Source organism: Cucurbita moschata, unplaced genomic scaffold (genome assembly GCF_002738365.1).
Source record: "Cucurbita moschata cultivar Rifu unplaced genomic scaffold, Cmos_1.0 Cmo_Scf00048, whole genome shotgun sequence".
NCBI classification, from domain to species: domain Eukaryota; kingdom Viridiplantae; phylum Streptophyta; class Magnoliopsida; order Cucurbitales; family Cucurbitaceae; genus Cucurbita; species Cucurbita moschata.
This window is the reverse complement of record NW_019268564.1, coordinates 941,743-963,056: the sequence shown is the minus strand read 5'-3', so window position 1 is coordinate 963,056 and position 21,314 is coordinate 941,743. Positions and strand designations below refer to the sequence as shown.

The following is a 21,314-nucleotide window of genomic DNA, read 5'->3' as shown; positions in this document are numbered from 1 at the left end:
CTACTCTTTATTCTTTCTTTTTCTTCTATTTTCTATTTTTTCTATTTGTTATTTTTTTAATATAATTCTCTAGTTTTTTTCCATTATGTGTATTTATATTTGATTTTTGAACTATAACTTACACAATTAACTTATGATTATTGAGTAATTAAATTTATTTTAATAATAATAAATTAACTAACCACCATTAATTAGTACAAGAAATTTCAAGGAATTATTGAAACTTATCGGTAAGAAAAAAAGAGGGGAAGAAAAAGATACCCGAAGAGAACGGCCAAGATGAAAGTGAGAGCAGGAATTAGGTTACTAATGGCGGAAGCAAGCGTCGGTGAACTGTACTCCAATCCTTTATAGGAAAACAGCTGACATCCAACTCTTCAATCACAAACAATCAAACAATTTCAATCGCAATCCGATTAACACGCCTCAATCCATGAAAATAAACCTCAAATCATACCCCATGGCGGAGAGGCAGATCAGTCTCAGGAAGAACGAGGATTTATTGGATGGAAAAACGCCGGATCTGAAAACTCCAAGCAACGAAATGAATACAGTTAGGGAAAAATGAGCGGAGAAAAAAAGCAAACGATTAGAGAGAATTGGAGGAATCGGAGACCTGCGGAAGATGATGGCGAAAGGAAGAAGAACGAGAGCGGCGGCGAGGCAAGTGTAGAAGGTGAAGACATAGAAGCTAATTTGATGGCCGCTAATGGCTTTGTAGACGGTGTTGGAGCCGACGGTAGCGCACTCGCCGGCGATCATTCCGATCAATGGAGCGAATTCCTTGTACAGAAAACTGCGCTCCATTGATTTTTTTCTGAATCTTGATTCTCGCTGTGGATAGGAGAGCGCCGAAAGTGGAGTTTCTCCAAATTTGTTGGGTAATTTATTTGAGTCTGAAGGAGGAAGAGAAGGGTTAGTTTGGGAATTTGTGTTTTGATATTTGTCTTTTTAGTACATTTTGAGTAATGCTTTCATTGGACACTTTTTTTTTGGATATTTTTTTTATAAAGAAAACTCTCATTTCTCAATAATTGCTGAGGTGTACCCAAGTTGAGTAGATTAAGTGGGTATTTTTTAAAAAAAAAAATTTTTTATAATTATCAATCTAAAATATTGTTGTCCGAATGAATCGGACGTTCACAATCCAACCTAGTCTGAGTTGGGTCGGTAAGGATTGAATATGTCCCATGGTCGATTAAAGGTTCTATACTATTTTCACTCATATGCTTCAATCTACCTTTTTTGTCTCGTTGCTATTTTATGTGTATTTGGTGGGGGCAGCTATCATTGCTGAAAGTTTCTATTTATTTTTTTTTTTTATCAACCTAAAATATCGTCATCGTATAATGTTCACCATCCAACCTAGTCTAAGTTGGGTCGGTAAGGGTTGAATACGCCCCATGGTCGATTAAAGGTTGTTGCTATTCTATGTGTATTTGGTGGGGGCAGCTATCATTGCTAAAAGCCCCCTATTTATTTTTTATTTTTTTTATCAACCTAAAATATCGTCATCGTATAATGTTCACCATCCAACCTAGTCTAAGTTGGGTCGGTAAGGGTCGAATACGCCCCATGGTCGATTAAAGGTTCTATACCATTTTCACTCATATGCTTCAGTCTACCTTTTTTCGTCTCGTTGCGATTCTACGTGGATTTTCGAATTGAAATGTTAGCTCCAAATTTTGAACGGCTCATTTGGTGGGGGCAGCTATCACCGTTTATTTTTCTCTTGATTATTTTAAAAATTCTTATTGGTTTACGATACATGTCCCGTTAATAATTGAAGTCTCATAAACTCAAATATCGAACATTTACAAGTCATAATGCATCACTAACATCTTCGTACTAGATTAGATTTAGAAGTTTTTTTTTTTTTTTTTTTGACAAACCCAAAATTTCAATTTTCCAAAATTCAACTCAAAATTCAAATCAAGAAAAAATCCAACCGAACTTAGTCCAAACCGAACAAGAATCTAACCCAACCCAACACTTACGCTTCGAGTTAGATGATTCGAGTTGTTCCGGTTTCAGTTCTTTTAGACCTGTGTTTGTTCATGTTGTCAAGAACTATGGTTTTTATACATATTTGCAAACGTGCATCCATCAAAGAAGATGAAGTTAGAAAATACATACTAATAAAACGAACGAATATTATATTGTTAAACATAGATTAAAAGAAGTTCCAACAATCATCATTGCGCGTTTTAAATAAATTCAAAATTTTCTGACTCTAAGACTGAGAAATAAGCTTAAACATACTAAATCAGCAAAATTTATACAATACATTGCAACGCAGAAGAATGCATCTCTGTTTGCAAGTTAATTAGTGTTCACCCCCTAAAATATGAACTAGTTTTCACTGAAGTCTCTTAAAGTTGAAAAACTCAACAATCTTGCTTCTAAAATTTCATAAAGATCGCCAATAATCTCCGTGAATAGCTAACGACTAGACTCGATTCGATCACGTAAATTAGAACTTCCTAAGCATGTGTTAAAAAAGGTAGGCAATAGGAACTCATTGAAGAAATCAGTACCTCTTTCTCTTTCTTCTCAAATTAGGCATGGCACTAAGAGCCCCTCCAAATGCCCGGACAGAATGATCCTTGGGTTCCTCTTGCACGCCCTCACCTACCCGGGAAGAGTTTGGAAAACTTGCAGGATTTGGGTCGCCCACATCGAGTAGAGATTCTCCGTGTGGATACGTATCTTCATTGAGCTGGTTTCCGCCTATATCTTTTTCAGGATGGAAGGTTGATTGGTCAGGATCATCTTCAGAGCCATCTTTGGGGACCTCTGACGCGGTTGCTTGGTCGAGATGTGCAACCGGGTCAACACATTCGTTATCGTCATCTAAGCAGAACCCACCCCCCAGTGTGAGGTAGTCTTCACTATTGCTAGCCTCCAAGGCAGGGTCTTTATTCTGGCACATTGCTTCCCGGCTCATTTCATCTTCTGTTGGACAGAAACCACCTCCAGTTCCAAGATAATCCCTTAGAGGCGATCTCTTCGGTATTTCGTAATCACATTCTGTATTTTCCGAATGGATCATTACAGTTTCAGGACCTGTGTACCCACCCTGGACCACATTGTCGTCGTTGGCTTCATCATTGGATAATCTATACCCACTGTGATCTGATGGTTGATCTTGATCTGCATCGTCCATCTTATAACTTGCAGATTTTCGGACCCGTGACGACTGTATCAATGAACACAAATCAGTGGAAAACTAAGCTATCGTAGAAAAAGTATCTACTAGAAATAAGAAACCATTCATTCAGAACGTCACATCTATCAATCTCAGATGTTGTAAGGTCTCAAACAAGAAAAAGATGAGCAATTGTGCACAAAATAGAAAGAAGGAATCAGTAACATTCAAACTTACTTTTCTCCTTTCTTGAGGCTCCTGCACGTTCTCCAAATCAATTTTTTGATCATCGAACTCACTTTCATCATCACTGGAGCTGGTTCCGACGAATTCAGTAATAGGACTCTTACCTTTCAATGCCAACCGACCTCTCCCCCTCCCTTTCCCTCTACCTCTACCTCTACCTCTCTCGGAATGTGATCCCTCATTTCTACTTCGCTTTCCTTTTTCCTTCATTGTTAGCTTTCGATCCTTAGCAGGTTGCGATTGCTCTCTGTCTAGTTGCCTTTTCCTGGAAGGTTTTCGGAGTCTATTATCTACATTATCTTCATTCGAGCAAGCACCTTGTATTTCTGATGAACACTTCTCAGACATGTTCTTCTGAGTCTCACCAGAAAGATTTATTTGATTATTTACAGAGACATTCGGCACGGTTTCATCCATCAACGAGGCAGACTTGCTCCCAGTAATACTTTTAACAGCTTTCTTTATTCTCTTACTGCGGATTTTAGCAAACCTTTCGTTGAAAGTGTAAAATGCCTCCAATCGTAGTTGAGTCTACAAAAAAAAACAATAAACATGAAAATGTGAGCATATTCAATTTCTTCTTTAATCATTTTGTGTACTACAGGAAAAGGACACAGCACGGACAAAAACACACAAAATAGAACACCCATTCATATTTGTAAACTCAATGGTTTTGAAAGATATGCTAAAGATGGCTTCCACATAAGAACCCCACCCTCCCTCCATTTTCCTTCAGTTGATGGTTCAACAAAAACATTTGCGGTCCTAAGAGACACCAGTGGAAGTAACTAACCTCATGTTTGCCATACTCTTTTAAGACAGGCAAAAGCAACTCATCTGCCTTCGAGTTCTCCCACCCAAATTTTTCCAAGCATAATCTGCAGCATACAGAGCAAGTTGAATTGTAAGTATATATAATATGTACAGTGGATATCCAACTTTCTAAACATAAAGAAGTAGGCTCTACTTCACCAATGTAAAGAAGTGCAGGAAACATCATGTATAATAAAGCTCAACTCCGTCAGTGAGCCCAAAAATATTGATGGGATTGTTTGCTATATTTTTCAAGAGATAAACAACCAACGAATAGAGGAAGCTCTCCACTAGAATAAAGATACCAGAAGAAACAACTATGCCAGATTTACTGATAATAACAACGAAGAAGAAGCTCCACCTACTTGAATAAGAAATTGACTATGAATATGCGATATCGTTCCAATTCATACGATAGGTGAAACTCAAAAAGTAATGATGTTGGTTACATAACTAGAAACTTTTAAGAGAGAAACAGGTCTCAGCGTAAAGATTGCTGCTAAAACTGAAAATATATGAACCACGTAACTAAGTCAAACAGATAATATTTATCAATATTAGAAGCATAATGTCTCACCTGCGAAGGACAAAATGGTCTGGCTTCCCCCAGGAGAAAGGTTCTGCTGACTTGTCCACTTGTGGGGAGATGTAAGCAGAAATGACTGCTTCACTAGGAAATTCAGAAGGGATATGCCAGTTCTTGCTAACATTTCTCTAAATATGGGCATGAAATAATCATAAGTAGGTGAGAAAAACTTGGGAATAAAATAATCTTCCTTCACCTGGTCAAGAAAAATACTGTGAATCAGAAAGTATAGAGTAAGAGAGAAATATCTCACGTGCTTAACCATGAAATTCTGTTTAACATCTATGTTCTCCTTCAGATCTTTATCAATGTTCTCTTCAGATGCAGAACCATCCCTTACGCTGCTATTTGAGCAAGGTGCGTCATTCTCACTTGCTTTTTGCCCTCTTTTACGTGCACTTAACCCTGTTTTTGCACCAAGCGTCCCTAAAATGCTTGGATCTGGTGATTCAATCCATTCTTTAAATTTATGGAGTCCATCTTCCTCCGGAAATGCATTCATAACCTCAACAGCATTAACAATGCCAATCCCACTGCTCATACAATTGAAATCTATCATGACAGAGAAATTCTACATCCCTGCAATGGATAAATTCTTACGAATAAGGCAGGATCATGCATGTGTAAGTTACCTAATGCCCTCTGTATAATCACTTCCAAGCAGAAGTGCCATGCGAATTAACTTGTTTCGGTCCAGACCAAGCTCATTTTCAACGTCCTGAAAAGTCAGAAAAAGTACAATGGGCAGCTTGTTAAGCAACAAGCTATAGGAAAATTTCAGAAGTTTTCAACAACAATTCTTCTAAAAGAAAAGTTAAGAAAAAGAAAGGCATCAACATTTCCAAAGATGGACAGTTTTTTCTTTAAAAAAAAAAGGATCATAACATGGAGGAAATAAAATCCTCAGAAATCTGAAAGTAAATCATAGAGTACATGGATACAAAAAAAAAAAATAATAATAATAAATAAATAAATAAAAATCTAAGTCAATTGATGGAGACCACAATTTTAACCCAACAAAACCTTACCAAAAAGCACCCCAGCTTGACTTGATAACAAAAGAAGTATAATTCAAAAAAGTAATAATAAGAAGAAAACATCAGGAAGAGCAATCCGAGTGAAGGATAAACTGATTGTATCACTCCCAAATAACTTTTATTTTTATAAGACGCTCAACTTTCATTGAGAAAAAACAAGAGGCACAAACTACAATTAAACCAAACAGTATTAGTGTATCACTCCCAGATAATAAACCTAATGATGCAGAGAACTCGCACAAACAATAGCCGGTGAGTTAGATAAGCAAGGAAAACATTCTAAATTAAGCATGCTTTTTGAAAAACCCAAGTTGATTTATACCTATGCCACTTATAAACTATTCAAGAGTTAAAATATTGGTTAAATTATCACCACCAACAAAATTAATTAAATGTAATTCCGCATGACAATGCTGATAATAATAATAATAATAATAATAATAATAATAATAATAATAAAGAGAGAACAAGCAGGCAGCTCTACCAGATTCAGACCTTCATAAAATATGTCTCAACATATTTGCGGTCATCAAATATATTCTTGTAAACACTTCTTGCCCCAAACAAGAAAACGTCAGAGTCATCAGTCACCACTCCATCAACGAGGTTTGCAAGTTCCATATAAGCACATTGAGCTTCTGCTTCCATAGGAGCAATAATATATGGTAAGCCAAACATTTGCAGTAATTCCTACAGGGAATCAGATGAATTAAAAATTTTAGTTTTTTTATCTCCATTCTCAGAAAGAGGGAACTCAAATAGTACTGCAAATAGACTTTATTTATACTAATTAGTTATCATCAAGTAAAAGAAAGTTGAGACAGTAGTAGTTAAGAGAAAAAGTTAAAAGTGCACCAAACTGCTGAAATCAGTCATGACAATAAAAATCCCCGACTACCAAGACTTAATGGGTTAAATCCCCTAGGAGCGCCTACCTGGGATTTTCAAATCACAAAGGGGTGTTTAGTGCAGGTTCAAAATCTTAAATCTGGGTCTAAGTGAAATGCTCAGGGAGCCTGGGTTTAGAAAAACTTTGTTTAGATTGGATGTATAGGAAGCTATGAGAGGAGAACATGAATTAGGTTGTTGTTTGAGCATCGGTTGGTTTTTCCAATTAAATTGCTTGACCCCGTCAGTTTTTCTAATTAAACTCAAGTTTGCAACTCCAACAAATGTGGGTAAGGCTTGGGAAGCCAAATTCACCCCAAGTGTATCTCACACTCCAAACACCCCAAAAGGCGTTTTCACTTCTAAGAATTACCAAATCATGAGCCAAATTTCTTCGAGCCTTCTTCCCCCCTCCCAAGAAAAGAAAATTCAACTTTTGGGACTAAACTTCATTGCAAGTGTATTAACAAAATAAAATAAATAATCAAACTGACAAAACCGACTTCCCCACTAATATATGAAAATCAACCATACAGACCTGACATTCTGCGAACATTTCACTGCTGACAGCTTCAGCATTACGCTCAAGTCTTTTCTGCTCATCTCCAAGATTAAGACGTTCTTGCTCCAGAATTGAAATTCTACTTTTCAATTCATCCTCTGTAACCTCAGTCTCTGCTTTGCTAATTTCAACTGTATGTCCTTTTCCAACTTCTTCTTCGAGCAAAAGATCGCTGCTATGCTTCTCAACAGGAAGATTCTGCTTGAAATGATTTTCGAAGGCAGAATCTTTTGTGGAGGAATCAACATCAGGAGTGTTAACACCGTCCATCTCAACCATACGACAAGCAGGCTCAATCATTGTACTATTTATCATATCCCCAACCTGAGTAGCACGAGGTGCATCCCTAGATAAGGACTTAAGAGTATCACTGCTTTCATTTGACTCTTGAAGAGAAAATGAAGTATCCTTATAAGAAGCATCTAACTGTTCTGCAATTGTGGTATCTAACAACACAACAGGTTCTGAACATTGCTTTTCTTGAGATGAACTCTCAGTCATTCCCTGGATAAACAGTTCAAAGTAAGGACACTGCTTCACATAAAAGAATTTTAGATTACAAACTAGAGTCTAGAGATTACCTTCTTCAAGATAGAATCCTTGGCATTTGACCAATTCATTCCATCAACACTATCCATCTTTTCAAGTCCAATCACATTCTCATTTTCGACACTCGTACATTGTTCGGCCATTTTTCCAACAATTGATGGTTGTGATTGTGGTTGCTCATGTTCAAGAGATACAGGGCCAGATTTTCCATCTCCTACATCCTCCAGACTTCTTCTTATTGCCTCCTGCAAATCAGCCTCTTCCTCCAAAGAACCTTTGGAAACGGACTTTCCTGATTCATCTTCAAAAGGAACTGGGTTTACATGATCACAAACTCCATCCTCCCAATCGACTTCACTCTCATCACTAATGGTTCCTTCAAGTGCTTCCTTCCAACCAGAATCTGTAGTACCATCTTGAGAGAGTTTTTGGGACGAGATGTCAAAAGAAGCCATTTGAATGGGATTTTCAGCGGCTAAATGAGTAAATAGATCATCATCACCATCAAAAGACTTCCCACCCTCACCTTCTAGCAATATTTCTATAGCAGTGTCTTCATTCAGCATAGAATCTGCACCTCTCTCATCCAACTTATTAATGGATTCATCGATGCCTTCATTTGAAACATCTAAAACTTGGCTTCGAAGAGAAGAGCTTTCTGGATTACAAATTTCAATATTTTGCATGGGTTCAGGATTTGCAACCTTATTTGCATTGATATTCTTCTCGATCTCTTTCATCAAATCCAAGTTTCTTTCTAAATCACGAGTCATGTGCATCCCCATGGCCCTCACTCTGCTAACTCGAACACGTCCCCTCTCATCCAAAAATGTCTCGATATTGTCCTCAAAAACCCCTGACTTATCAGGGGTTGATTGAGCCAGACCATTGGATGTACTAGGAATGTCTGTATTATTCAGGGAACTCAAAGATTGCTGAACCCTTGGTTCCTGTAGGTTTTTGTCTCCGTTCTTCTCAGCTCTAGTAGATGTAAGTACCCTGAGAAAATCAAACATCTCATGAATCTAAAATATTTTATAAATCCCAAACAAGCAAGCTTTCAGGGAAAAGGAACAACTTAAATCAGCTCTCAAATATCTGTCCAAACTACTTTATCATGCACATTGATCTTTTAAAATAACCGAATTTGAGCAGAGTTTAAACAACTCACTGTTTATCACCAGTGAAAGATGATGAAAAAATAAATTCCCGGTTTGCTTCAGAGGCAATTCTTGATGTCTGTACACCACCAACACCTCTCCCAGAAGCAGCCTTCTGCACTTGATCAATATCCCGGCGAAAAGCAACAGTTTTAAGATAAGCCTGTATCTGTAGCTCAGAAAACTTTGCAGGATCCTATAATAAAATGAAATCAACTAATAAGATGGGATTGAAAGTCATTAGAGGAGAGGGGCAACAGAAGTACACACAAAATAAAAAAATGAAACTTCAACGGAGCTTCTTCAAAGAAATGGAATACACTTGCACAAAACTACCCCATATCTCATCAACAATTATGGAAATCATAAGGATAGTAAGTCTACCTAAAGAAACAATAATCTATGGTATGAACGATATCTCATCTTCCCCCTTGTTCTTCCCTATTTGGTAATGAAAAGTACATTTCTTACATGCATTTGTTAGAGTGCGTGTGTAAAAGAGTAGTAGATGAGGCCCTAAAATATATGACAGATGCATATTGAACCATTTCAGAACCAACCTTCTTGACCCTTTGATATTTCTGTCTGTTTTCTGCCATTAATCTCTCTCTCATCTGCACCAAGAATATGTTTGCATTAACATGTGCCAGCATGAAGTTACATCACTACCCAACCATGGTACATATACTGAAACTTACCTGAACAAGAAGATCAAGTTGAACTGACGGTGGCAAAGCAGCCAATACAGAAGGATCAACTACCCCGTGCATTTCAGGCTGGCAAAGTAAATAAAAACATATGATGGGCACAATTAATAACTTACAAGTTGAGGGCTCCTTGATTTCCAGTAAGCCTAAGATTCACAATCTCAAAAGTAATATTATTTAGTTAGTATTTTCATTCTGCACAAAGAAATGTGCAAGAGCGAAAACTATCCTATAAACATCCAGATTTTCACAGGTAAAGGTCACTGTTGCACCTCATATCTGCTGACTTATGACTGATATCCAATGACACAAACACCATCGAAGTTTGCTTCCTAAAGCTTCTAACTTCGTGAATATGAGAATAATTTAAGAAAGCCACTGTGGTAAAGAACAATTTGTTGATTAAAAATCATATGAACAGAAATCTGCCAGGGACAGCATACCAATATCATCTCTTCATCTTCATCTTCATCATCCATATCTTCACCTGCCAGATTCGCAGCAGAAGATACTGATATATTTTCATTCAAACCTCTAGCTTCCTCTGCTGCAATAGATGCTGCCAACCTAGAATAATCACAGCAGAAAGAATGTGATCAACATAAGACATTGACAATAGAGATATAACCCGTGTAAGTGCACCTTACATCTCATCTAAATTTTGCTGATGGGCACTTCTTGAGGCCACTTCCATCCTTTCGGAATCACTTCCCACTACATGAATTTCATCTGACAAAATCTTCTTGCCCTTTGAGTCATTCTTGTACTTCTGGTTCTGGATCCAACATCCTGTTTGTCAGGTCTCTCGTCTTTCACCTTCCAATTTATGGAAAAGAAATACTAGACCCAATCTTGAAGCTTATTGATATACACAGGCAGCAAACTTACCAGAATTGACTGTTCACCTCTGTCCTTTTTGGGAAGAGTGACACCAGAAAAAGAGGGGGCACTACTCGAGAAAAACCCATTCTCCTCGATCATAATTGATGCTGCCACCCTAATTGATCAACAAAAAAACCTGTCACATGACATTCTTCCATGTATTTACATATTGCAGCTGTATTCACAAGACTTGTCTCACATTCCATCCAGATTTTCATGATTGCCACTGTTTGGGACGCTTTTGCTCCTTTCTGAAACAGAAGTACCATCTACAATTTCGTTATGGTTCAGTAAGGTCTTCTTTTTTGGAACATCCTGCTTCCTCTGCTGTTTCTGGTTCTTTATACCCTCAGCCAGTTCTCTCAACCTCATTTCCTTGAGCTATTAAACAATAGGTAGAATAGTTCAAGACTTAACACACAATTGCAAGTTGCAACTAGGAATTTAATTAAATATAAAAAAAAATTAGATCCAACAACAAACTGATCAGTCACATGAAAAATGAAAAATAAAACAACAAACTGTTTTCATTACTATTTATTTACGGGGAATACAATCACAACTAAACGTCTTTGTTGAAATGAAGGTTTAAGTTTCCAACCGAACAAAAGCTATCTGGGAAGCGGGTAGTGATCTGCTTCTATGTATTGCTGGAAGAGTAAAATGGCATACATCCAACGACGTCACTAAAATTTAGAATCGCCAGTATCCAGTAGGACTTCTAATACGACAAGCAATGTGAAACGAGATTCCAATTAATTTTGGACTGCAAAATGATGTAAATGAGCTTGAAATACTTCCGTCTAATCAAACGCCACCCATTGAAAAACAGACAGTTCTTAATTCTACTGGAAAAAATTCCCAAACATAAGCACAATAATTTCTGTAGACGAATAGACAAATTTCCAGCACAGAACTCCAAAAACACTCGAAAAGGACCGGAAACTAAACTCACATGATTGAGAAGCAATTTCTCGGCAGTCTTACGAACTTTAGCCTGGGCATTCTCACGCTGCCTACGGCGAGCAATCAGAGTCCGGCGCTTGAGAGACGGGGTTGCACCATCGAAGACAAAAACAGGCTTAGTCCGCAAGAATAGAAGTTTACAAATCCGTCGAAAGAAACCGAGTAAATGAGCGTTTCGGACCATTTCTCCTCTTTCATCACGCATTGCCTTTATGAATTGTACCATCCAAATGCTCGCATCTTCAACAGAAAAATAAACCAAAAAAGAAACTTCATCGACAATGAATTTTTCTTAAAACAATTCAGAGAAGTGAAAGAGAGAGATGTCTGTACCGATCGCCAGCTTCTTCCCAGCTAGGGTTTCAACCGATACACGTCGGCCGACGGGGGCCAAAAGCTCCCAAAGACCGTGAACTCCCATTTTTGTTGGTCCCTTGACCTCGAGGCTTCTGGTTTCAGTCCGTCGTTGCCGCCAATCGCCGGGAACTCTGGCTTATTTATAGTCAATGCCAATTGCCCAGTAGGACAGTCGAAATTTTGGCGGCCGAAACGACGTCGTCGATGTAATTAGTTTTATGGCTTAAATTTTAAATAATGTATATTGTCAAATTTTTATTATTCTTTTCCTTCTTTTAATTCAACAAAATATTTTAAGATGATAAATCTCTATTAAAATTGGCAAATTTTAATTAATAATTAATATTACTTCAGAATGTTCATCGATATTTTTTAAATGTAATACTAACCGTTCCGTTCATATACTAATAATAAAAGTAGTTTTGAACTTCTAACAAAAAGTTTAACAGTGTTTTCAAAGTTTTTTAAAAAGTTAAAAAACATTAATGAAACTTTTGAAAGTTCGATCTAAAAACATATGCAGAGACAGATACGGAACCCTCTCGAGATGGGGGAGGAGAGAAAGGATCGCCCAAATCCCCTAAAATCCCTCATTAGGCCGTTAGCTGCTTTCTTTCATAATAGAGCCGAAAATAACAACTAACATAGTTGCCTCTTGCATGCAAGGAGATGCTAGTGTTCGTTGTCAGGGTTCTAGTGCACCATGATCCTTTTCTCTAAAACAATCGAGGGCACAACCTTCCTTCTGGTTTCAAAGGTAGGGACTGAATCAATCATCGCTTAGTGAAAAGGGTATAAACGGTATTTTTGAAACAAAATATAAACGACTGAAATCAAAACCAAAATTTATTAAGAAAAGAGAAAGATTAGACAAAAACGCTTTTATTATATACAAAGAGAGGGTTTAGGGTAATCAAACTTGGTAGATCATCCCAACCTCTAGAGTAGATGCATGAGGCACAGTCCAAGCATAAGATGGCCCTCTTGAGTTCCTTCTCAAGAAATCATACCCATAATTTATCACCATTTTCTTCACCCAACCTGACCCTCTCTTTGCCTTCACATATGAATGTCCCATAATGAAAGCCATCCCTGCCTCTCTTGCTTCCATTAGCTCTTCCAGCTCTCTCCTTGCCTCCACATCCATTTGTGGGCTCTCAGGCACAACAAACCTCACTCTTTTCCTCACCTTTTGTGCTGACTTTATCTCCCTCACCTCTGATGTCTCTCCTCCTCCTTCATCTTCACACATTCTCACTCCGTCTACGTGTGTCGACGACGTTCCCACCACCGTCATTCTCTCGCTCTCTTCCAAATCTTCCACCTTCACGTTCGTCTCCGCCTTCTCTGACCTTATGAACTCCGCAATGCTACACACTAGGTCCTTCTCGAACTCGATACCATCCTTGTGGATGTCGCGGTATCCATATCGTGCTATGCATCGATACAGACGGTACTCCTTTGGTCCAACTCTTCCTACGAGGAATCTCTCTCCTGGTCTCACGTGTGGGACGGGGACGGATTTTACACAAAGGAAGACTAGGACTTGGTGGAAGGCCGGGAGGTTTGTTACGAAGTGGGAGAAGATGGCGGGGATACCTGAGACTAGCTCGGTGTATATAAGACCAATGCCTCGTACTCGTACAATGCCTAAACTTGGACCTAAGCCTAAGAGCCAGTTGATTGAGACTTTGTTTTGAACATCGTACTCGTATTTCTTGCGCGTTCCGTATTGCCATACGTACATGACTAGTAGGAAGATGAGCGAGAGGGCAATGGGAACCCACGCTCCTTCTTGAAACTTGATGAGAGATGCCGAGAAGTAGAGTGATTCGATGAACCCGAAAATGAGTATGAAGGCAATGGCAAAGAGAAAGCTTTTGTTCCAGCACAAGATGATGACTACAGACATTAGGCAGGTAGTCACTAGCATAACAGTTATTACCGCTAAACCTGTCGGTAACAACGACACAACGATCAGTTTTACTCATGAAAAATCATCAAACAGCCATAACCACGAGTCGTGCGGAGAGTATACCTGATGCATTCCCCATTCGTTTCGTGTCTCGAAAGCCACCAGTAATAGCCAAGCACAAGATCATCAAAGTCCAGTTGATCTCTGGTATGTAAATCTGGCCGTGGATTTTCGACGACGTATGAACAATTTTGACCCTTGGGAAGCAGCCTAACGCAGAGCACTGTTTTATTATCGAAAACGTCCCGGTAATGACAGCTTGACTTCCGACCACCGCAGCTAAAATGGCTATCACAAGTACAGGCCATCTTATTTTCTCTGAAACATAAAAACACAAAGTTGAACTCATTCGACATTTCAAGTATGTTCATTCACTTGTCTCATATGCACCAAATTGTCACCTACCAGGAACCGACACGTAAAATCCGATTCGATAGTTACTTTCTTCACCGTGATGTTGAGAAAGATAAGCAGCTTGTCCCATATATGCCAGTACCAAAGCTGGATAAACCACAAAAGAAAACGCAATCTGCAGTAGAACAGCTTTCTATTAGAAAAACGCTCCGAGTTTCAACCAATAATAGCTTGAATAACATCATCAGATAACTTTATACACGACAGAGATTCGAGCATCAAAAAAACGATCATAAGCATATTGCTACAATTCTACATCCATATATGAACTCGAGAGAACTTTTAGTATGTACTCGTCTTAAACTAACGACTCGTGTTCAAAATTTCAGCTGAGTATAAAAACAACCTTGATAGATAGCTGCGAGAAGTGGCCGAGATCAGCAAACATTGCTTCCGAACCTGAATATCGAACAGGTCAGTTTAGATAACTCGAGGACAACGGATTGGCTAGGAGAAAAATGCAGTGGGTTGAGCCACTCTCATTACCTGTCATACATAACAGGATGCCGCCCAGGGACATCCAACCTCCCCTTTGGGTCTTCTTCAAAAATTTGTACATATAATATGGGGAGAGTGCTTGATAAACATGGGGATTCCAGTAGAAGATATTGTACAGTCCTATCGAACTTATACACACGAGCCAGGTAATTACAACTGGTGCGAACAGAAACCCGACTCGATGGGTTCCATAATGTTGAAGTGAAAATAGGATTACTAATATGACACAAGCGACCGGGACTTCGACATCTGCAGAAGCATTGAACTATTAACATTTTCATGTTTTACTTCGCACAACAACACACACTCAATCTAGATGAACACAAAGAACAAGAGAAAGAAAATGCAGTAGAAATATTGGCTAAAGGTTTATATTGATGACTCCAGGTATATACAGTACGAGAGAATACAGAAAATACAGAAAGTACAAGCACGGTACATGCAGAATCTGGGATGCCAAAAAAGCTTTTAAAATGTGAACAAAGTTATATCCGTGTAGCATATTCGTCGAGTGTGAACGAAGATTATTAATGTAACAGCTCAAGCCCACCGCTAACAGATATTGTCCGTTTTGGCTCGTTACGTATCACCATCAGCTTCACAGTTTTAAAACGCGTATACTAGGGAGAGGTTTCCACACCCTTATAAGGAATGTTTGGTTCTCTCTCCAACATACGTGAGATCTCACAATTCACTCCCCTTGGGGGTCCAACGTCCTCGCTAGCACACCGCTTGGTGTCTAGCTCCGATACTATTTGTAACAATCCCAAGCCCACCACTAGTAGATATTGTCCATATTGGCCCGTTACGTATCGTCATCAACCTCACGATTTTTAAATGCGTATACTAGGGAAAGGTTCCAAACTCTTATAAGAAATGTTTCGTTCCCCTCTCCAACCGATGTAGGGTCTAACACCCCCTTGAGAGTCCAACATCCTCACTAGCACACCGCCTAGTATCTAACTCCAATACCATTTGTAACATCCCAAGCCCACGACTAGTAGATATTGTCTGCTTTGACCCGTTACATATCGCCGTCAGCCTCACAATTTTAAACACGTCTACTAGGGAGAAGTTTCCACACCCTTGTAAGCAATGTTTCATTCCCCTCTCCAACCGACGTGGAATCTCACAGTTATGATATCAAAAATCAAATATTACCAAACATCTCAAGCAGATGACGCGTAAAGCAACCAAATAGCTTGTTCAAGCCCAAACTAGTAACCATCTTTGAAGGTAGCACTGTTAGCAGACAACAGCAACCAACAAACAGAAAAGAAAACTTTACTAGTTCAAGTTAAAAGGACCCATCATCAATAATGGACGTTCGATAAAAACCCGCTACCAGAAAGATGTTACCTCAAAACTAGCCTTAGTACGATAAAGATCGATCTCGTCAAAGTCGGGTGATATGGATACTTCAATGGTGTCTTAGAAGGTAATGGTTTAACCAAGAGATGAATGGTCTAAATCCTATAGCAGCTAGCCAAACAACAGTAAAAAAGTTCAAAGGGTTTCAGTAAAAGTATTGATTTAACCTCTCTTTTCCCTTTTTTATCTTCTTTTCTTCACATGATAGTGATTTGACTACGATTTGAACTGAGGTGTTTGAATGTCAATCATATATGCAGAGACCCACAATAATTTGTGTAATAATTGGTGGCCAGAATCCTGTTCATGTTGCAGCTAAACTAACTAAAATAACAATTGAAAACGAAAAACTAATTATTAACACGGCCTAAGCCCACCACTAGTAGATATTGTCCTCTTTCGGGATTCCCCTCAAAGTTTTTAAAACGCGTCTGCTAGAGAGAGGTTTCCACACCCTTATAAAGAATGTTTCGTTCTCCTCCCCAACCGATGTGGGATCTCACAATCCACCCCCTTTCGAGAGGTTTCCACACCCTTATCCCAAGCGCTTCACTAGCACTCGTTCCCTTCTCCAATCGATGCGGGACTCCCCAATCCACCCCCTTCGGGGCCCAGCGTTCTTACTGGCACACCGCCTCATGTACACCGCTTATAGAGGTTTCCACACCTTATCCCCTTTGGGGCCCAGCTTCCTCGCTGGCACTTGTTCCTTTCTCCAATCGATGTGGGACCCTCCAATCCACCCCCCTTCGGGGCTCAGCATTCTTGCTGGCACACCGTCTCATGTCCACCCTCTATAGAGGTTTCCACACTCTTATCCCCTTCGGGGCCCAACGTCCTCGCTGGCACTCGTTCCCTTCTCCAATCGATGTGAGAACCCCCAATCTACCCCCTTCGAAGCCCAGCGTTCTTACTTATCCACCTTCTTAGGGACTCAACCTCCACGCTAACACATCGCCCGGTGTCTAGCTCTGATACCATTTGTAACAGCCCAAGCCCACCGCTAGTAAATCTTGTCCTCTTTGGGCTTTCCCTTACCTCAAAGTTTTTAAAACGCATCTACTAGTCAAAAGTTTCCACACCCACAACCGACATGGGATCTCACACAAACGCGTCTACGCGTCTACTAGTCAAATATTCCGTTCTCTTCCACAACTGACATGGGATCTCACAGAAATCATCAGAATTTATCAGCTTTTCCATGAACATTCAAGTAAATAGACCAGCAAAGAAGCTTACATCGATGGTGTTCTTTAGCCATGGAAAGTTCCAGCCCAGAAACAGCAGAGAAAACTGCCATAAAGATCCAAAACCAGCAAGTCCCATCAATTCAAACACTAAAATCATTTGAAAAAAAAACAGAACAGCATGAAGAATCAACAATACCAGAAATGGCAGGAGTAAGAACTCCATCTCCAATCACCATGCAAGCCCCAATCAAAGCAAGAACAAGCAAAACCCTCTGCAGCACTCTATGGTTCTCTAATGTCGATTTCAATCTCGACCCACAAGTGTTCTTAGTGGTTAAATCCACCCCATCTTTTGTATACTCAGAAAGCTCCTCATCCGCGAGCTGACAATTAGGCAAGGAGCCAACTCGGGCATGGCGGCAAAGCAATGAGTACAAAGCAAAAGTTCCCCCCTCGCCATTATCATCAGCTCGAAGAACAATAAAAACGTATTTAATCAAAGGAATAAGCGTGAGAGTCCAGAAAACAAAAGAAAGAATCCCATAAATCTCCTCATTAGTTTCAGAGTGCTCAATATCCTCAGCAAAAGTGCTTTTGTAAACATACAAAGGGGAAGTACTCAAATCGCCATAAACAACCCCCAAGCTTTGATAAGCCAAAGTTAAAACAGCTCTCCAAGAATCCTTCTGAAACAGAAGCGATCAAAATCAACAAAACATGATGAAAATGAAGAACACGATGAACAGATTAGAGTGCCATTTTTGTAGTACCTTGATTGAGTGACCCCTAATAGCACTCTCCAGATCCATCAATGGCTATCTCAAAGCTTCAAAATAGCCATTACCCATTAAATATTAAAGCGAATAAAGATGACCCAGATGGCTAAATGCAAAGTAAAATCAAACAAGTAACTCGCCTTCAATGGCGGACCCACCAATGCAAAGAGGGCAACGGAGAAATCAAGAAAGAACAGGAAAATGATGAACAAAGAACATAAGCTTCGATTGGTTAGAAGGAGAATTTAAAAGAAGAACAAGAAAGAACAGAGCAAATCAGAAATGAAGGAGAGGGATATTTTGAAATTGGGATATTTTGGATTTGTTCATAGGATTCTGATTTTGTGTGATAACTGTTGAAGAACAATTAAAGAGCAATTGAGTGGGCGAAATGCTCAGCTCAGCAAGCATGATTGAAAAAGTTTGAACGCACCAAAACAAAGAAAAACTGACCCCATCAATGCAATTTCTGTGTACTGTTGAGTTTGAAAGACTGCATTTAAGGGAGAAATGAAACCAATTTTTTTTCAATAATTTTTTTTTAATTAAACATTTTGTTTTATTTTCTTTTTATGGAATTTTTAGATCAGAGACTGTTCATCTTATTCTCACCAAATTTGTTGCTACCACTCTTTGGAAAAGAAAATTTTGATGCTTTTTTTCACAATATCACAAATTGTTTTGCTTGATATGGCAAGAAATTTAATGCACCAAAAACCCATATTAGATTGAGATGATTTATACAAAATTTCTCCCCTCACCCAAATAAAATAATTTTTAAATACCATGTCAAACAAAAAAAAAAATCTTTTTAAATACTTAGAACCTGATCGTCCCCGACAACTTGATCTTATTAGCTACTTGTGAGATCCCACATCGGTTGGAGAGAATAACAAAATATTTCTTACAAGGGTGTGGAGACCCAAGTAGATGCATTTTAAAACTGTGAGGCCGACGACGACAATACGTAACGAGCCAAAGTGGACAATATCATGGACTTGAGCTGTTACAAATGGTATCAGAGCCAGACACCCTCCAATGGGAGTGAATTGTGAGATCTCACGTCAGTTGGAGAGAGAAACAAAACATTTCTTATATGAGTATAAAAGTCTCTCTTTAGTAAACATGTTTTAAAACTGCGAGACTGACAGTAATACGTAACGAGTCAAACCAGACAATTTCTACTAAACACTACTTGTAGTGTTTTTAGTATATCCAACGTAGGATTGTTCTAAGTTAAACACGTCTAACTTTGAAGTTTTTAAAATTGAATCACCGAAAAGGAATGTCCAGTTTGTTGGTATAGACGGTAACAGTCAATTCTTTTAAACATTTCTTAATTATGATTTCATATCTTCGATATTACTTTCGTTAGGATATGATATTATTTATTAATAATAATCTAACTCAAAAAAAAATAATATATATATTTTCTAGTTATGGAAAGAAACTATTATCATTTAAAATAAAGAATACTAATTACTATAAAAAAAGAAGTTGGTCGGTCAATATATTAATAATTTTTCTTACAAATGGCAATTTTTAATCTCCATTATTTAAAATAAATCATTAATATTTTAAAGAACGATATCGTATATCTAATTTATATTAACAAATACGAACATAGTATTATATCTTCGATAAAAAAGAAAAAAATCGGTAATTTGAATCTCAACTCTGAACGTCGGTCAACCACATAAATTAAAAGGCAAGAAAACGAAAAGGCGGGCCATTTAAACTCGCACGAGTCCAATTAAGAAGAAAGTAGAAGGCTAAAAAGGTTGAGTTGTTGGTGTTTTGTTGGCCTTTATTGTTTTGGTTTTATTTGGTTTGAAAAAGAAAATTAATGGAAGAAAGCGATCCATGAGCTACCATAGTATTTGACTTAAAAAACATGTAACATATTTAGCCACCCTTAACGTATTTATAATCATTTAATTGCTTTGCCCTTTTATGTTGGAATTGGTCTTTAAGCCTTAAAATAACATTTTTAGTGTGTATTAAAGGTTAAACTCGAGTTTAAGTAATTAATGTGTGTTTATAAGTTAACTGGACTATTCCCGAGCAAACCTCGTAGCTAAACCGGGACAGTATTCTTCGTAATGGAGCAAGGTTGAATGAGTCTGCATATGTGAGGTCCCACATCGGTTGGAGAGGAGAACGAAACATTCCTTATAAGAGTCTGTAAACCTCCCCCCAGCAAATGAGTTTTAAAACTGTAGGCTGACGATAATACGTAATGGGCCAAAGTGGACAATATTTGCTAGCGGAGGGTTGCTGATACAAATGATATCAGAGCCAACCATGAGGCAGTGTACCATCGAGGACCCTTGACACCCTAGGGGTGGACTGTGAGTTCTCACCTCGGTTGGAGATGGAAACAAAGCATTTATTATAAGGGTGTGGAAATCTCTCCCTAACAGACATATTCTAAAACAGTGAGGTTGACAGCGATAAGTAATGAGCCAAAGCGGATATTATCTGCTAATGGTAGGTTTGGCTGATACAAATGATATCAGAGCCAGCCACTAGGCGGGTGTGCTAACAAGACGCTGGGCACTCAAGAGGTGGATTGTGAGATCTCACATCGATTGGAAAGGGGAACGAAGCATTTATTATAAGGATGTGGAAACCTCTCTCAAACAAACACGTTCTAAAACCATGAGGCTGACAACGATACATAAACGAGCCAAAACAAACTAAATTTGCTAGCGGTGGGTTTGGCTGATACAAATGGTATCAAAATCAGTTACTAGGCGATGTGCCAACAAAGACGTTGAGCACCTAAGGGGTGGATTGTAAGATCTAGCATGGATTCGAGAGGATAACGAAACATTTCTTATCAAGATGTGGAAACCTCTCTCTAGCAAACACGTTTTAAAATTATGAGGCTGACAGTGATACGTAACGAGTCAAAGCGGATAATATCTGCTAGCAGTAAACTTGAACTGTTACATCAGCCGGATGGAATTTTTTTGTCGTATTAAGAACATAAGTTCCATATGGTTGAAAATGCAATGTTTAATTAATTTAATTGTTGATTAAAGAAGTCAAAATCCATGTATTGCATGCGTGTAAGTATTAAATTAGGGGATTTTGTCAGCTTTCAATCTTGATTTGATAACTAAACTAACCAATGCCTCATATTATTCTCTTCAAAAGTTGGCCAAACAATTCTTATTTATTTTT

General features: G+C 38.5%; 3 protein-coding genes across 7 annotated transcripts in view; all 3 read right to left on the bottom strand.

Annotated features, from left to right (window-relative positions):
- The window catches only part of LOC111435311 (WAT1-related protein At5g40230-like), an 8,579-nt gene extending 7,696 nt beyond the window's left edge, over positions 1-883 (bottom strand). The window contains exons 1-3 of the mRNA XM_023072759.1: positions 617-883; positions 458-523; positions 262-375 (exon numbers count right to left, since the gene is read on the bottom strand). Coding sequence (XP_022928527.1) covers positions 262-375; positions 458-523; positions 617-807 — 371 coding nt within the window. The 5' untranslated portion in view covers positions 808-883. The remainder of the gene's footprint in view (positions 1-261; positions 376-457; positions 524-616) is intronic.
- A 1,107-nt stretch (positions 884-1,990) lies between these two features.
- Positions 1,991-12,162, bottom strand: LOC111435307 (DNA repair protein UVH3). Of its 4 annotated transcripts, XM_023072752.1 has the most exons (19): positions 11,878-12,162; positions 11,534-11,784; positions 10,778-10,959; positions 10,585-10,693; positions 10,344-10,471; positions 10,140-10,263; positions 9,688-9,765; positions 9,550-9,603; positions 9,001-9,185; positions 7,862-8,828; positions 7,257-7,784; positions 6,326-6,520; positions 5,426-5,511; positions 5,047-5,326; positions 4,785-4,921; positions 4,188-4,272; positions 3,386-3,925; positions 2,538-3,199; positions 1,991-2,045 (listed from the first exon to the last, which is right to left on the bottom strand). In XM_023072752.1, exons 1-19 carry the CDS (start codon positions 11,963-11,965, stop codon positions 2,006-2,008), a joined length of 4,719 nt encoding a protein of 1,572 aa, XP_022928520.1. In that variant the 5' UTR covers positions 11,966-12,162; the 3' UTR covers positions 1,991-2,005. The 4 variants fall into 4 exon arrangements, with proteins under 4 accessions (XP_022928520.1, XP_022928521.1, XP_022928522.1 ...); XM_023072753.1 differs by lacking the exons at positions 11,534-11,784; positions 11,878-12,162 and adding an exon at positions 11,180-11,401; XM_023072754.1 differs by lacking the exons at positions 10,778-10,959; positions 11,534-11,784; positions 11,878-12,162 and having other exon boundaries at positions 10,344-10,485.
- A 571-nt stretch (positions 12,163-12,733) lies between these two features.
- On the bottom strand, positions 12,734-18,590 carry LOC111435308 (potassium transporter 6-like). 2 transcript variants are annotated; one of them, XM_023072756.1, is made up of 8 exons: positions 18,120-18,590; positions 17,546-18,035; positions 17,399-17,452; positions 14,777-15,037; positions 14,637-14,689; positions 14,282-14,405; positions 13,940-14,194; positions 12,734-13,854 (listed from the first exon to the last, which is right to left on the bottom strand). In XM_023072756.1, the coding sequence occupies exons 1-8, from the start codon at positions 18,156-18,158 to the stop codon at positions 12,815-12,817; spliced, it is 2,316 nt and encodes a 771-aa protein (XP_022928524.1). In that variant the 5' UTR covers positions 18,159-18,590; the 3' UTR covers positions 12,734-12,814. The 2 variants fall into 2 exon arrangements, with proteins under 2 accessions (XP_022928524.1, XP_022928525.1); XM_023072757.1 differs by having other exon boundaries at positions 12,815-13,854; positions 17,546-18,032.
- Positions 18,591-21,314: the final 2,724 nt, after the last annotated feature.

Coding starts and splice junctions, on each gene's coding strand:
- LOC111435307 (XM_023072752.1), bottom strand. CDS start 11,965: ATGGGAGTTCACGGTCTTTGGGAGCTTTTGGCCCCCGTCGGCCGACGT. Junction 10,472..10,584: donor GAGGTGAACAGTCAATTCTG/GTAAGTTTGCTG, acceptor TGTTGGATCCAG/AACCAGAAGTACAAGAATGA. Junction 5,512..6,325: donor TTGAGACATATTTTATGAAG/GTCTGAATCTGG, acceptor CTGACTTTTCAG/GACGTTGAAAATGAGCTTGG.
- LOC111435308 (XM_023072756.1), bottom strand. CDS start 18,158: ATGGATCTGGAGAGTGCTATTAGGGGTCACTCAATCAAG. Junction 14,195..14,281: donor ATTTTACGTGTCGGTTCCTG/GTAGGTGACAAT, acceptor TTTATGTTTCAG/AGAAAATAAGATGGCCTGTA. Junction 13,855..13,939: donor ACGAATGGGGAATGCATCAG/GTATACTCTCCG, acceptor TGTTACCGACAG/GTTTAGCGGTAATAACTGTT.